Source organism: Hevea brasiliensis, chromosome 8 (assembly GCF_030052815.1).
Source record: "Hevea brasiliensis isolate MT/VB/25A 57/8 chromosome 8, ASM3005281v1, whole genome shotgun sequence".
In the NCBI taxonomy this organism is placed as follows: Eukaryota; Viridiplantae; Streptophyta; class Magnoliopsida; order Malpighiales; family Euphorbiaceae; genus Hevea; species Hevea brasiliensis.
In genome coordinates, this window is record NC_079500.1 from 100,863,418 (window position 1) to 100,881,845 (window position 18,428).

The 18,428-nt window shown below is 30.9% G+C and overlaps 1 protein-coding gene across 1 annotated transcript; it reads right to left on the reverse strand.

Annotated features, from left to right (window-relative positions):
• Positions 1-2,711: 2,711 nt before the first annotated feature.
• LOC110668104 (adenine/guanine permease AZG1-like) lies at positions 2,712-4,901 on the reverse strand. Its single transcript, XM_021829204.2, has one exon. It carries the CDS (start codon positions 4,678-4,680, stop codon positions 2,893-2,895), a length of 1,788 nt encoding a protein of 595 aa, XP_021684896.2. The 5' UTR covers positions 4,681-4,901; the 3' UTR covers positions 2,712-2,892.
• Between the last annotated feature and the right edge of the window lie 13,527 nt (positions 4,902-18,428).

Here is an 18,428-nt window from a genome sequence, read left to right on the forward strand (position 1 = left end):
CCACCACCTCTACAATTTCTTGTGTAAATTTTGGTCTAAGAAATCCCTTATTCAATCTGTAATTTAAAATCACCCAACTCAAATGATTCATAATTAAAAATTACTTAAATTAAAGTGGTCCGATTTAATGTATTTTTCGTTGTTTCTGAATAATATTTTGATCTAACATATATCATTGTTTTCTTTTGGAATATCATAATCTTTATGTTTCCATTAGGGATCATGTATCTTTAATTTAATTAATTAAGAAGGTGAACTTAATGTAATCATCTTATGATGTTAATTAGAAATTTGGAACCTCACGCATCTTAAATAGTTACTCCATATGCAAAAAAGGGAGAATTGAAGAAAGTAAAGGGGAGTAGAGGAGTGTATTGGGATGTGAAGCTTTGATTAAAAAAAAAAAAGGGCAAGAATATATTAATTAAAAGAATACTAATATCAATTATAGGTAGCAAGTGGGGCTAAAATTAAGGATGAAAAGTTTGATCAATTAATTAATTAATTAAATGGTGTTGCATGCCACCTAATACTTTATTTTCACCCCAACCAAATCAACTTTTGAGATTATTTTACTCTGATAAATTTTTTTTATTATTATTATGGATAGCCTAATCACCCCAATCAAAGCTTATTTTAACTTGTTTTATATTTATATCATATTCAATCTTATCTTTTAGCCTTAAATTTATCATTTATTTGTTTTTCAGTGTTTTTTTTATTTCTTCCATGCTTATCATGGGAAAGATTTCCCCTATCTTAAAAAATAAAAAAGTGAAATTATATTTTAAATTTATGATATGTTTTATGTTAGATTTTTTTTGCTTAGATGCGAAATAATATAAATTTAAAATACAATATGTATAGTGAGACTCACTTATTAAATACATAGATCTCATATATTTAGATTAATTTTAATATTATTATTATAATTATTATTAAAAAATTATATCTTTAAATATATTAATTAAAAAATATTAAAAATAATTAATAAATTATTTCACAGCATTTAAAGTGATGCTTTTTTTTTTATTACTTTTTTAGCTTTCCAACCTCAGCCCTAAACAGAGCTTTAAATTAGATGTGATTATGATGTAGTATGATCTATAATTACACTAGAATTCAGTAGGGCTAAATTAATTCAGATTAATTTTTTTATTGATCTTGAAGTAAAATAGAATCAAGTCAATCTAATTTAAATTAATTTTTTTAAAAGAAAATTAAAAAAAAAATCAATTATTAAATTAGCTTAAATTAAATCCAACCTAAACTGAAGTCAAGACCCTCAATTCTAAAAATTAAAATCAATAATTTCAACTGAAAATTAAATAATGACCAGATTTAATTTAGATAAAAAAAAAATTAACACACAAACTTAATATGTTGTGTGAAAATGAAAATGTGTGTAGCGAATCATTTCCATTGGAAAATGGAAGCCACTTTCAATGGGTTGCCTGCCTTGCTCAATTACTACTACTTTGTGACAGAAAGGAATGGCAGTGATTAAGACACTTCCAACATTATTGCCCAATGCCCATTTTCCCTTCAATTATCTAAGCAGTAATTATCAATTATGAGGTTAAGAATTAAAAAAAATGTAACTATAGAAATAAATATTTAAATTTAAATCTTTAAATTCTTGTTTTAATACAAATTAAAAAAATAAAAACTCAAATTTGAATCTATCAAGTGAGTGTGATATGCATTGAATCACTAAACTAAATTAGAAAAATAATACTTCATTCATTATTTTTTAAGAGAAAAAAAAATATAATTTAAAAAAAAATTAAATAACTTAAAAAATATATTTCGAGACATGCTCTTAAATGAGTTGAACATATTGCCTCATCATTTACATGTGTGAATTAGATAAATATATAGTTTTTTTATTATTAAATCAAGGGAAGTCAAAAATAAAATATTTTTTTTAATTAAAATAAAAATATAAGTAAATAAAATGAAAGAGGTCCCATCAAAATAAATAAATAAATGATGTTATCGAAGGAACAATAAGTCGAAAATCAATCAAGTCGCCATCTATGTGACTGAAATTGGTTTTTCCAAACTCCCAGTTTGCCTGTGTGAACAAACAAAAAGAGACAAAATTGTGTGCCCATTTCATCTTTTCTTTCATTTTTATTGGTAAATTTCAACACTTTTTTATTAATAAATTTCCCATAGGCTCATCACCATTTTTTTTTTAAAAAAAAATTGGTATTAAAATTTACTCCAATTATATATATATATATATCTTGAATTTTTAATTGCCTTAAAAAAAACATATTCTTTTGCAAATAATAAAATAATAAATATTATCCATTATATTTAATTTCATATTTAAAATTATATAATCATAATTTTTATTGCATCATATTATATATATATATATATATATATATATATATATCTAAAAATGTTATTGGGTGCATGAGTGGTAGGGCTATAAACACTAAAGAGAAAACTTTACATGAACCAAGGAAAAAGTGTTAATGATTAACCATAAAGCAACAAAATGAAAGGCAATAGATCCATTTATTTATGAAGAGAGAGATATTGCGCTATCAAAAAGTTTGGAATAAACCATTCAAGCAATAATATGTTAATCTTTAAAGTGTATGAAATGAGAAAATTTTAAGTTTGAATTTTTTTATTTATTGAATATAAAATTACTTTTAATTTTATAGTCTATTAATTAATTATCAATAAAAAAATAAAATAAAATTCTGATCAACCATAACATGAATAATATATATTTACATCAATCCCTTTTATGAAACCCACATCTAAATCCCTACTATTTCTTAAAAATTTCAAACTGTGAAGATATATATGTATATATTCTAAAATTAAGTACAAAGGCATTGCAAAATTATAATGTCTCACCCTAGTTTGCTAAACTTCAATTTCAGCTGCTTTCACATTTCCGTCTTGTCTACCTTGCTCATTTGTCCCATTGAGGCCATTGCCGTTGCCACTGCTGCTGTCAAAACCACCACTAACTCCTCCTCCGCCACCTCTACTTTTCATGACACCAATCTTCACCAAGAGTTCCTCCCCCCAATCACTCAAGTGCAAAACAATGTAAGTCCCAATCCCACCAATCAACCCATAAGCAATAGAATAAGTCAAAGGCATTAAAATCAATGTAACAAATGCTGGTATAGCTTGCCTCATATCATTCCATTCAATATCCACCACTGCCCTCATCATCAACACCCCCACTAAGATCAACGGTGGACCCACTGCCCAAGCTGGAATAGATGCTAATAATGGCGTAAAGAAAAATGCTAAGAAAAAATATCCAGCCACGGTCAATGCTGTAAGTCCTGTTCGGCCACCTTCACGTATGCCGGTCGACGATTCAATATAGGCTGTAACTGGAGATGTGCCGAGCAATGAGCCGATGACAATTGATGTAGCATCTGACATGAAAGCAAAGTATTGACCTGGAAAATTTCCATTTTGATCCAAAAATCCGGCGAATCTAGCCATTGAATACAAGGTACCAGTTGTGTCCAAAATGTCTACATATAAGAACGTGACCAAAGCCTCCCAAAAATAACCTTTCCCTATGCTCTTAAAGCTTAGAGCCCCAGCTGTACTTTTTATTACATGCACATCCACCACCTTCTTAAAATACTCATGAGCTGAATTCCCTGCATCGGTGTTAGGAAACGCCGTTACTCTTGTGTCACGGAACCATGAAACGGCCGTTACAAAAACAATTCCATAAATAATTGCCCCTTTAATATTCTTCACCAAGCAATAAGCTATAATCACAAATCCAACTATTCCAAGCCATAACGTTGGACTCTCCATTCTGTCGCGGAGACACAGAATATCCCCTGAAACGGTGCCGCCTGCCATCAAAGCAATAGTGCCGTTAGCTAGCGTCGTAACTGGAGCTAACGACGCACGTGAGGATCCCGGGCAGCCTCCGAGCGTGACCAGGGTTGATGGACTGTACCCAACTAATCCGAGTCCTTGGTTGTTTTGTAAGCCGATAAAAGCGAGGAAAAGACCAATACCGGCGGAGGAGCTGATCCGAACCGGTTTTGGGACGAGTTTCGCGAGTTGTGCTCGTAACCCAATTGCAGATATGGCTAAAAAGATCAAACCTTCTATGAAAACAGCAGCTAATGCGCTCTCGTAGGAAACATTACCCGACCCGTGAAACCCGACAACTGTGTAAGCGAAATAAGCATTCGTACCCATACCCGGAGCCAACGCCAGAGGAAGATTAGCGAAAGCACCCATTATCACACACCCAATGAGGGACGAAACTACAGTGGCTACTATTAGGTCTTTACGTATTTTCTCTAAACAAGCAGCGTAGCCTGGATTAATCGGGTCAAACTTGCAAGAATCGTCGGGCTGAATGATTCGGAGGGATGACCCAGTACAGTTTGAAACTGGGATGGTTGGGTCGGAGCAGAGGGGGACACAGTCGGAGACAGAGCAGGGACCTCCACTGTCGGCAAGGATGGAGGCGTTGACAGCGAGGATGTAAGCCATGGTGAGGAAAGTGGCGGTGCCAGCACGTAACTCAGTGGTGAAGGTTGAGTTTCGCTCGGCGAGTTTGAATCGCTTGCCAAGTCGAGAATTGGCGACGAAGGTGTTTAGCCTAGTTAGAGGCTTTTGTTTGGGTGGAGGAGATCCAGCTTCCATGTCCATGACCATCAAAGACTGAAACTTTCTATTAATGGGTGTCTTTCTCTAAATTCGTATGTATATATAACAGAGACACAGACAGAGAGAGAAGGGCAGAGGAGATTTGTTGGTCGAAGAAGAAGAAGAGGATATAGATTCTGAGGATGGGATCTCTTTCCTAATAAGAGGAAAGTATCTCATGGGCTTTCGTGGTAGGTTATGAATGAATCTCTTTTTTATTTTTTTTTATTAATTAAAAAAAAGATTAATTAAGTGTGAAAAATAATGAGCAACTTTGGAAAATATTGAAATTGCTAAACCTAATTTGCCATTAATTCTCTTACGTACTAACGTAAGATATCATCAACTTCTTCTCATTACCCACCCTTAATTTTTGGTCACACAGAAAGTGACAACATTATTAAGGTTTTTGGGAAACTTTTGCTTTTGGGTTTATCTTTAATTTTGCAAGGTTTGAATTTTATTTATTTATTTTTTAAATGGTATTTTTGCTGCCCCAGTATGATTAACGTTTAATTCATGTTATTATAATAAATTAATAAATTTTATTAATAAGGGAAAACTTAACGTGAAATTAATTTCGAATAAAATTAAATAGTAAAAAATAATTTATATATTATCAACTAATTTAATAAAGTCTTTATATATATATATATATATATATATATATATATATATATATATATATATATATATATATATATATATTTGTGTGTGTGCAAGTGTGGAAAGGGAGTAGTAGTGTGGAAAGGAAGTAGTGGGGACGAAGACGCAACTTGCTTATAGTAGCCATTTGAATGGGAAATAAGAGGCATGGACAAATGGGAGCAATGGCCAAGGTTGACTCTCCTTAAAAACAAAAATATTTCAAAATTTGACTTCTAAATATTCAGCATTTTCCTGGAGTACCATTATTTCTTGATATTTTCTTTCCTCTCATTTGTTAAAAAACTGCACTTTCAAGCAGTTTCGTTTCACACTTTTTAATAGGAGATTAAGAGAATAATGATTTAAACATGAATATGTAAGATAAATGATATACTTTTAATTATTAAATTAAATTAGACTAAACAAATTTACACGTATTTATGAATCAAGTATGTATAGGAAGTAGCAGTTTAGAATGAAAAATGAACAAAAGGAAAGATTTGCCAGCAATTAAGGATCTGAAGAGAGGATTCCAAATCCAATTCCAATTCCAAGGTTTGTTAGTCAGCAAAACCCAGCTGTCTCAGTTGGCTTTGGTGAGCTTGCCATGTTTTGTGGGTCAAACCACTATCTATTTTTATTTTCCTCTCTTAAGCTCCTTACCCCCACGTGCTTAAATCATCCTTCAATCATCTCCTACTCATTGTAACATTATTAACAATAAAATAAAACACTTCCAACAAATATTTTTTTATTTATAAAAATTAAATACTCGATCTGATTAAAGAGATAGATATATCTAAAACTATAAAGATGTTTAAAATTTTAAAGTGCACTAATTTTTTGGTATGGACAATCAATTGCGATTTAATTTATTGGGTAATTTTAGAATTATATATATATATATATATATATATATATATATATTCGGTTATTAGTGTTTATAGTTGGCAACATGTGGAATCCAGGACGATTGAGTAGGATACAAGGATAGGGTGGCGACTTCACGAGACATTGGACAGACATCGGACTTTATAGTATTCAATGCCTTATCTACCTCCACAGACATATATTAACTCTCACATCTAGACCATTTTCCTGTATCAAATAGTAAGGGATAATAGCCTTACGATATTTGTTTAAAAAGCATAGTTACATACCCATAAAGACAATCACCACCTTTTGTACGTTTGTAGTTGTAGCTTACTTTACCAACCTCTTTTTTTTCCACAGAAACAAAGGATTTTCAGGTTTGCTATTCAATATCTTATCCGATTTGATATCCATGATCTAACATTGTCATTTCTACAATATTGCATTAGTTAAGATTTATTTAATACACTTATTTATTATTAATTTTATATCCAAAATTATCAATATTATACAGAAACATGTAATATTACATTCAAAAAGATGTAATATTATATAAAAATATATAATTTCTTATATTACCGATATAAAATCAATAATGTTGCACTTGTTAAAAAAAATGGATAACTATAAAAAAATTATGCACTTTTTAAATTTTTACAATTTTACCCTATATTATAAAAATTAAAAAAAAATCATATACATATAAATTTTTTAACAATTATACCCATACTAAAAAAATTACCAATTAAGCCCTATACATTTTAACTCTTATCAATTGTATCCTACTGCAGCGTGACGTGACATCTGATATGTAATCAATATAGCGTCTCTATGACATCTGACATGGATCTCCATTAGTGAGATAACAGTTTTGTTAAAGGTAGGATAAAATTAGTAAGAGTTAAAAAGTTTAGGATTTAATTAATAATTTTTATAATATACGGTAGAATTACAAATTCAAAAAGTACATGATTTTATTTTACAGTTATCCCTTAAAAAAACCAATAAACTATTTACTTTTTTTTTTCTTTCTACTCCCTCTATCCACTTTTATTTATTATTTAAAAATTTTACATCATAATTAAGGAAGTAATAAAAAAATCATTTAAATTATGATAAAATACTTTTTATCGCCTAATTAATATAGAGAGAGGTAAGTAATAAATCAATTTTAAAAAATTATAAAAAATAGTTATTGTATTTAATAGAAATAAGAATAAAATTGAAAAAAATTAATTAATACTTCTTAATTTTCTCAAAATCATAAATAATTATATACAAAATAATTTATAAAAAAATGACAAATAAAAGTGGACAAAGAGAGTATTAGATATGAGTAAAATGCTTCTTGATAAAAGGAGATCATTATTAATTAACTGTAATTCAATTTTAATTTCAGCAAATGAGTATTAACATTAAGTAATCATGAAAATTAAGATGCATGGTAACAATGGACAACAAATGTAATTAATTATTTAATTGGCATTATCATCATAATAATCATGATCAAGCCTTTACTTGACTCCTTTCCTTAGCATCACATAACAACTAATTTTGGGATTTTATGTTAGGTGATGTCAATTTTTTCTTTGAGTGATGATGATCATCATGATGAAGGAATAAATCCCAATTAGATTCTGCATAATGATGATAATCAATTTCTTAATTAAAAGAAGTGGCCCACAACACCTCAACATGCAAGGAAGTTTGCTCCCACATAAAAATAAAAAAAGAAAGTAACATCTCAATTTTTATTTATAAATATCATATTAATTTTTTTAGTAGTGAATATCTCTTTCTTTTTTTCTTTTAATTTTTATTTTTATAGATAGTGAATATCTCTTTCAATATAGAGAGAAAAAGTGATAGGAACTAATAAGAGTTCAGTTTCATAAAAATGACAAATACAAGCTTAGTTGGACCCATGTTTTTGGCCACTTGTATCATAATGATATTTAGTGGCATTATCATTTGGTTGCTTTATTTGATGATAAAATTTTATAATTAATACTAATTAATCATTAATTTTATATCTTTAATTAACCACTAGATCAATTCAATAATATTATCTATCAAATTAAATAAATTATTAATATCATTTTTAATTTAATCGATTCAATTATTCAATTGGATTCGATTAGCAGGTAGTACTTGCTTTTTAGATCAATTTCTTCTCTAATTCCTTAATCAGAAGGGTGTCTACTAAATCCCATCTCGCTTCCTTAGACGAAAAGGAAAAGAAATTTAGTTCAAATGATGAGACAATAAGATAAAACAAATTATAATTTGAATAATTGGCCCACAATTTCATGTAATATGAGACTTTAATGGTCCAGAAGGAGAGAAACATCTCTCTTTTATTTTTTGCCACTCCATATAAATATATACATATTCAACAGCTATATATATATATATATATATATATATATATATATATATATATATATATATATATATATATATATTCTCTTCCTTTTGTTAGTGAAAGGTGATGTGAGGTGAAAATACATAAATCCATTCAATTTGTTTGTAGGGTACCAGAAAAGATCCCAACTTTTTTTTTACCTGCACTCAAAATTAATTTAAAATTAAATTTAATATATTTTAATTGTAAAAACCTAAAAAAATTACTTTTTAAATTTATATTTTTCAATGCTATTTAAAATGATATATTTTGATATATATATATATATATATTTTTTAAGCTTTCAATCTCAATCCAAAACAGAACCTGCATTTGTTAATATCTCTCACCACTTACAATTGCCTGACACGCATCATGTGAATTTTCTCCTCTTTTTTAAGCTTCCCCGTTTCATTGATAAATATAACACTTGATAGATGCTAAATCAATTACTGAAATCAAGCATGAAAACACGTGCCAATCAATCATCATTCATCTAATTAATTTTGCTCTTTTTGACTTAAGATTCTAGTTAATCTGCTTGTTTAAAAGTCCTTTTATTTTATCAGAAAACATGTTACAGAAACCTTTTGTGAACAATGTGCTTGAAACCTGAACTTGGAATCTGTTTACTTGCTGTAAAGGCGGGCACCAACTGGAGGTATATAGTATCAAGGGCAATAAATGGATGATTAGTTTAGTGGTCAGAAATATCACTTGTTTAGAAGGTTGAAGCAAGCAGGCAGGCAGGGCAGGACCCACCAGTTTGTTCTAGGACAAGTGGCCAAGTTTGATGGTTGCTTACAGGTTTATGGGCATGGATGGACATGGAAAGAGCCAAAAGAGTGTTGGAATTGGTATTTCCAAGACTCAAAAATGATGGGATACGTTTGGAGATAGATTTATTAGTCATGTCTATGTCTAAAAATTGGAACATGTTTGGGGCCTGAATGAATGATGCTTTAGCAAGTGGAAACATTTCTGGGTTGGAGACAATTCAGGATGTGAGTTTTCTTTTTTCTTTTCTCTGTTTTGAATAGGACACTGGAGAACAATTCTTTTGTGTTCATTATTCTATAGATAAAACATCATATAGACATGTGGGCTCAGCATTTCTTTCATGCACTTATCTTCTATATCTTAAATTAATGCCTTACTTGATTTTTAGTGATTTCAGATGTTTATAGAAATAAATTGCAATTAATTGCTCAATTTGACTTAAATTTTGAAAGTTGAAATGATTGGATTAAATTGTAATATTGTGAAACGATTTGGATTTTTTGTGATTAAACCAATATTCAAACATAAAGGGATAATTTACTGTATCTGTCACGACCCAAAATTTTGAGCCGTAACCGGTGCATAATTTAAGTATTCTTAAATCACACCAGTCTTATTAGAGTATCTTAAATAAATATATTATCACTTACTAATCCCAAAAAAATAGACAAAATTTAAATAAACAAAATACTAAATAAATATCATAAATATTATATAAGTAAACTGCGGAGTCTCTACAGATTTCAAATAAAAACTTAAACTGTTCAATAAATTAAACTAATTATTAACCCGATGAAACATGAATTCGGGCATACTATAAGAACAAATCAAAGATTGTCCCTCTCCAGAAAATGAACTTAATATTTGGATCAGCTGCAAAATTCTTCTGATCTGAAATAGATAACAGATAGAGAAAAGGTGGTTTGAGCTAAATGCTCAGTGAATGATAATTATAGCATACAACAGAATAAGAACAGGCAGACGCTTGATTAATTTCACAATAAATTTTCTATTCAATAAAATCATGCTCATGCTATCAAAATCATTAATAAAATAATTTCATAAAACATATATACAAAAGAAATTCATTTAATAAAAATTTTATGGTACAATGCACCAGGGTGATGATACCCCACATCACCAAAGGCCATATGGTAAGCGCGCTACCAGATATTAGATACCTTCATTCTCCTTCATAGATATCAATGCATATGATACTAATGCAAACCATAAAGTGCAATGATGCATAACTCAACAATGCAACCTAATACCGTGATAGTCTACATGGCAGGGCCAGATAGCAGATACAGATACTGGGCACAGGTACCAATTCAAAACAGAAAATCAAATTGTACAAATCAATCAAAATCCACGAAAAATTTCAGATAGCAAATAATAACTGATGGTGCAATTCTAACAGTTTATTTCAATAATTTCATAGAGTTAATAAGATCAAATCAATCTCAATTAAATTCAGTGAAACACATTGATAAATTTTATATTTAGATATCAATAAATATAAAAACATCAAAGGCCTGTTCTCAGAATCCTAATGGCTCTAATGCAAAGATAATTGACAAAATCAATTATTTAATCAAAATCAAAATAAAATTCAATAATAAAATAAAACTCTAGAAAATCACATGTAAAATAATTGTTAAAATACTGATTTAAAATTTCATTTAATAACAAATTTAATGTTGAGAAATTTTAAAACGAACTAAAACGGTGCCATGTACTATAATTACCACTCACCTGAAACCTCCAAAACAATAGTTATACTCAATGGAAGAAAGACAATTTCAACTAACAAATTGAATATTCGAATATCCTATACACCCAAAATATAAAAGAAAAAATATCAACTAATAATAAAACAAAATAACTTTAATATATATATATATATATATATATATATATATATTTATATTTCCGGTGGGGACGTGATGAATGGGACGGATGAATGAGATGAATGGGACGACGTGATGAATGGGATGAATGGGACGCAGAGCATTAAGGGACGCAGAGCCAATTCTTTTGTGTGTGTGTGTATATATATATATATATATATATAATAACAATCAATTATTGTTCAACAGTAATTATGATTAACCCAATTCAATATCAATGATCAAAGAAGAAAAAAAAAATTTTCTAGAGTAGTTGTAACAGATAAGGGAAAAAAACTAAAATTAGATTCACCCATTATTGAACAAAGAATGAGAATTTTTACCTTGAAAACAGAATCAAAGGTGATGAATTGAGAAATAAAAATTTAGGAATTCTCTGCGCACATCAGATTATAAATCGTAAATTTTTATATATTTATATATATATATATAACAATAAATAAAAGATGATGAAAATACCTGTTGAGAGTATTTGGTAGGAAAATAAGGTAACAAACAGGTTTTGAGAGTAAAGTTTAGCAGAAGAGATTATTAGGGTATATATATTTTAAGAGTTCTATTAGATGTAGAATGGGATAATAATTATTATTGAATTGGATTGTTCAGATTATAGATGTATATTTAATTTCGAAAATAATATAGATATAAGAATAATTAAACAGGCCATCCAATAAAATATTCTTTATTTTATTTTATTATTATTATTATTTTAGATAAATATTTTAAATTATTATTAGATAATTAAAATAAATAAATAATTAAATGGATAACTATTGAGTTTCCACATACTTCCCCCTTAAAAGAAATTCGGTCTCCGAATTTAAACAGACAAAATTCTAACCTAAAGAATCAAATAAGTGGGGATATTTGGCTTGCATTTCAGGTTCTACCTCCCATGTGGTCTCACTACTTGAGTGATTATGCCATAAGACTTTAACCAAGGCCACTTCTTTAGACTAGAATTTCCTAATTTGTCAATCTAAAATCTTTACTAGTTGCTCATCATATGACATATCATCCTTAAATTGTATGGTCTCAGGTTACAAAACATGAGATAGATCTGATACATACTTCCTAAGCATAGAAATATGGAAAACTGGATGTACATGTGCAAAACCAGGTAGAATGGCTAAACGGTAAGCAACTGCTCCAATTCTCTCCAAAATTTCAAATGGACCAACAAAACGAGGGCTAAGCTTTCCCTTCTTCCCCATCCTCATGATTCCTTTCATAGGTGAAACTCTCAGAAATACAAGATCACCAACCATAAACTCTACATCTTTACACTTAGGGTCAGCATAACTTCTCTGTCGACTTTGGGTAGTCAAAAGTCTATCACGAATTAGTCGAACCTTCTCTGAAGTTAACTGTATCAACTCTGGTCTAATCAACTCTGGTCTAGTAAGCCTTCTTTCTCCAACTTCATCCCAACAAATCAGTAACCTACACCTTCAACCATATAATGCCTCATATGGAGCCATCTCTATACTTGCCTGATAACTGTTATTATAAGCAAACTCCACTAAAGGCAAATGATGATCCCAACAACCACCAAAATCCATACCACATGCACAGAGCATGTCCTCTAATGTTTGTATGGTCCTTTCTGACTATCCATCTGTCTGAGGGTGAAAAACAGTACTAAAGTCTACTCGTGTTCCTAAAGCTTCTTGGAATTTCTTTCAAAATTGAGAAGTAAAATGAGTACCACGATCAGACATGAAGACTAACAATCTTGTCTATATATAACTGTGCAAGTTTCGCAAAGTCATATGTAGTCTTCACAGGAAGGAAATGAGCAGATTTTGTCAATCTGTCCACTATCACCCAGATTGCATTGTAACCACCTTGTGTACTAGGTAAACCCACAACAAAGTCCATAGCAATGTGCTCCCACTTTCACTAGGGAATAGGCAACAACTGAAGTAACCCAGATGGTCTCTAATGTTCTGCCTTAACCTGTTGACAAGTCAAACATTTAACAACAAAGTCTGCAACATCCCTCTTCATGCCACCCCACCAATAATGCTCCCTTAAATCACGGTACATCTTAGTTGAACTTGGGTGTACTGTGTAAGCAGAATGGTGTGCCTCCTCCATGATTTCTCTTCTCAACTCATCAACATTGGGGACACAAAGTCTAGTGCCATAACGAAGAACTCCATCATCATTTAACATGAACCCTTGAGCTTGGCCTTAATGGATACTATCTATAATCTTATACAACTGAGAATCCCTCTTATAAGCAGCCTTAATTCGATCAATCAAGATAGGCCTAACTCGAAAATGTGCTAAGAATGATCCAGATAAGATTTCAAACTCTACTCTCTGATCTAGTAACTCATGTAATTCACCAATCAGAGGCCTACACTTGGTAGATATATGGGCTAAACTACCAGAAGACTTCATGCTTAGAGCATCAGCCACCACATTAGCTTTTTCAGGGTGATATTGTATGGTGCAATCATAATCTTTCAGCCATTCTACCCATCTCCTTTGCCTAAGATTAAGTTCACGTTGGTCAAAGATGTATTTGAGACTTTTGTGGTCTGTGAAGATTTCACAAGTCTCACCATGCAGATAGTGCTTCCAGATTTTCAAAACAAAAATTACTGCAGCCATTTCCAAATCATAAGTTGGATAATTTTGCTCATGCTTTTTCAACTGACGAGAAGCATATGCAATAACCCATCCATGCTGCATCAAAACACATCACAAACCAATCCTAGAAGCATCACAATATACTGCATAACCCCCTGATCCAGACAGAAGGGCTAACACTGGTGCAGTAGTTAAACGAGTCTTAAGCTCCTGAAAACTTCTTTTACAAACCGCAGTCCACTGAAATTTTACATTCTTCTGTGTCAACTTAGTTAAAGGTGTTGCAATACGAGAGAAGTCTTGAACAAACCATCTATAATACCTTGCTAAACCCAAGAAACTACGAATCCCTGACACAGTTATGAGTCTAGGCCAATGAAGCACTGCCTCAACTTTCTTCTTATCAACACGCACCCCATCCTTAGATACTGTATGGCCTAGGAAAGCCACACTATCTAACCAGAACTCACATTTTGAGAACTTGGCATATAGCTTGTGTTCCCGTAAGGTCTGAAAGACAATTCTCAAATGCTGCTCATGCTCCTCTTTACTCTTTGAGTACACTAGAATGTCATTGATGAATACTATAACAAATTCATCTAAGAAAGGCTTGAAAACTCTATTCATGAGATCTATAAAAGCGGATGGAGCATTGGTAAGACCAAAAGACATTACAAGAAATTCATAGTGTCCATACCTAGTCCTAAAGGTCATCTTGAGTATTTCTTCTTTCTTGACCCTCAATTGATGATACCCAGATCAAAGATCAATCTTCGAAAAATACTTTGCACCTTGAAGTTAGTTAAACAGGTCATCTAAGCGTGGAAGAGGATACTTATAACGCACAGTCACCTTATTCAATTGCCTATCATCAATGCACATTATCAAAGACCCATTCTTCTTCCGTACAAATAACACAGGAGCACCCTATGGAGAAACACTAGGGCGAATAAACCCCTTATCTAGTAGGTCCTGTAGCTGCTCCTTCAACTCCTTAAGTTCTACGGGTACCATACGATAAGGTGGCATAGAAATGGGCTCAGTTCCAGGAACTAAGTCTATACCAAACTCTATCTCTCGCTCCGAGGGTAAACCTGATAATTCTTCTGGAAACACATCAGGAAACTCCTTAACCACTGCAACATTCTCCAAACCTACACCTTCTACCTGAACGTCTCTAACATAAGCTAGATACCCCTTACACCTCTTTTGCAATAATCATCTAGCAGTCACTACTGAGATAAGATTACTAGAGGCTATACTGCGATCTCCCTGAAATTGAAATTCTGCCTCCCCAGGAATTTTAAAGAGTACAGCTTTATTATGATAATCCAATGAAACGTGATAAGTAGCTAACCAATCTATACCTAAAATCACATTAAACTCAAACATGTCCAAAGAAACAAGATCTTTAGCTAATTCCCTATCTCCAATGTGAACTATACATCCCCTATACACCATATCAATGTCTATTGCGTTCCCCATAGGTGTTGATACAGATAAAGGATACTCTAACAAAGTAGGTGGTGTACTAAATATCATGGAAAAGTATGGAGAAACAAAGGAATGGTTGTGCCCTAGTCTTAGCCATAGGCGTCTGTTCAGATGTCTGATTAATAGTTTAAGGTGGTACCTCCCTTGTTGGATCAAAGTTTGCACCATTAAGACCCTTGGCCCTAGCTCTCCTCTTACGTTTAATAGACTCAGGCACCTATTCATTTTAATAAATAAGTATTAAATTTGAAAATGTGAGCCAAATTAAGACAGTTGAAAAAGTATGAAGGACGCGAATATCTAAAGCGATGATAAACTGAAAAGACGTTAAGGATCCTATGCTCCGCAAGTTTACTAGACCTCAACCTGGCTCTAATACCAACTTTGTCACCACCCAAAATTCTAAGCCGTGACCGGCGTATAATTTAAGTATTCTTAAATCATACAAGCCTTATCAAAGTATCTTGAATAAATATATTATCACTTACTAATCCCAAAAAAATAGACAAAATCCAAATAAACAAAATACTAAATAAACATCATAAATATCCCATAAGTAAACTGCGGAGTCTCTACAGATTTCAAATAAAAACTTAAACTGTTCAATAAACTAAACTAATTATTGGCCCGAGGAAACATGAATTCGAGCATACCATGAGAACAAATCAAAGATTGTCCCTCTCCAGAAAATGGATTGAATATTTGGATCAACTGCAGAATTCTACTGATCTGAAACAGATAACAGATAGAGAAAACGTGGTTTGAGTTAAATGCTCAGTGAATGATAATTATAGCATACAACGGAATAGGAACAGGCAGACGCTTGATTAATTTCACAATAAATTTTCTATTCAATAAAATCATGCTCATGCTATCAAAATCATTAATAAAATAATTTCATAAAACATATATACAAAAGAAATTCATTCAATAAAAATTTTATGGTACAGTGCACCAGGGTGATGATACCCCACATCACCAAAGGCCATATGGTAAGCGCGCTACCAGATATTAGATACCTTCCTCCTCCTTCACAGATATCAATGCATATGATACTAATGCAAACCATAAAGTGCAATGATGCATGACTCAATAATACAACCTAATACCGTGATAGTTTACACGGCGGGGCTAGATAGCAGATACAAATACTAGGCACAGCTACCAATTTAAAACAGAAAATCAAATTGTACAAATCAATCAAAATCCACGAAAAATTTCAAATAGCAAATAATAACTGATAGTGTAATTACAATAGTTTATTTCAATAATTTCATAGAGTTAATAAGATCAAATCAATCTCAATTAAATTCAACGTAACACATCGATAAATTTTATATTCAGATATCAATAAATATAAAGACATCAAAGGTCTGTTCCCAGAATCCTAATGGCTCTAATCCCAGAATCCTAATGGCTCTAATGCAGAGATAATTGACAAAATCAATTATTTAATCAAAATCGAAATAAAATTCAATAATAAAATAAAACTCCAGAAAATCACATGTAAAATAATTATTAAAATACTGATTTAAAATTTCATTTAATAACAAATTTAATGCTGAGAAATTTTAAAAGGAGCTAAAATGGTGTCATGTACTATAATTACCACTCACCTGGAACCTTCAAAATAATAATTATATTCAATGGAAGAGAGACAATTTCAACTAACAGATTAAATATTCGAATCTCCTACACACCCAAAATATAAAAAAAATATCAAATAATCATAAAACAAAATAACTTTAATATATATATATATATATATATTTTCGCTGGGGACGTGATGAATGGGACGAATGGGACGCAGAGCATTAAAGGATGCAGAGCCAATTCTTTTGTGTGTGTGTGTGTGTGTGTATAATAACAATCAATTATTGTCCAACAGTAATTATGATCAACCCAATTCAATACCAATGATCAAAGAGGAAAAAAAAAAGAATTTCTAGAATAGTTGTAATAGATCAAGGAAAGAAAATAAAATTAGATTTACCCATTATTGAACAAAGAAGGAGAATTTTTACCTTGAAAACAAAATCAAAAGTGATGAATTGAGAAATAAAAATTTAGAAATTTTCTGCGCACATCAGATTATAAATTGTAAATATATATATATGTAAAAGATGATGAAAATAAATAATTTGGTAGGAAAAGGAGGTGATAAACAGATTTTGAGAGCAAAGTTTAGCAGAAGAAATGATTAGGGTATATATATTTCAAGAGTTCTATTAGGTGTAGAATGAGATAAAAGTTATTATTGAATTGAGCTGTTCAGATTATAGAAGTATATTTAATTTCGAAAATAATATATATAAAAGAATAATTAAACAGGTCATCCAATGAAATATTTTTTATTTTATTTTATTATTATTATTTTTTTAGATAAATATTTTAAATTATTGTTAGATAATTAAAATAAATAAATAATTAAATAGATAAATATTGGGTTTCTACAGTTTCAAATTTGGTGAGTGAAATGTGGCAGGCAAGGTTTTATCGGGTAGTGTCTTGAGCTAAAATATGGTGGACATCATGTCTCTGTTGTGCTGAATTCAACACTGATGAGTGGTGATGAACAGCTGTTTGATATAAATAAATAATGACCAAAGAGTAGGAAAGATTTCCCACTTAGCAATAAGGTCAAGGCTCTAAGCTCACTACCGTAGAATATGGTTCAGAACCAAAAATTCCAATGCTAGGACAATGCATGCTTAGACTTCTGACAGAGAACCATTTTCCTTCTTTTCTTTTTCTTTTTTCTCCTAACGATGCCCTAAGCATTACCTTCTACATCAACTTTTGAAATTAAAATGGATTATTTCAACAAATTTGAGACGTAACTTTCCAAGAAATAGTAATTCAGAAAGAAAATTATTTCCCTGATTTTTTAAAGCTTTCTCTGATTTTTGTACGCAATACATGTGGACATTTTTTCTTCATATTAAAGATCCAGCTTAACTCCTGTATGCTTGCTAACTCTAGATATACCATGTTCAATCTCATTTACAAGAGCCAAAACCATGATCATGCACTACATAATCTACTAA

What these genes read in the sequence shown, in the direction of transcription:
- LOC110668104 (XM_021829204.2), bottom strand. Translation starts at nt 4,680, where the DNA reads ATGGTCATGGACATGGAAGCTGGATCTCCTCCACCCAAACAAAAGCCT.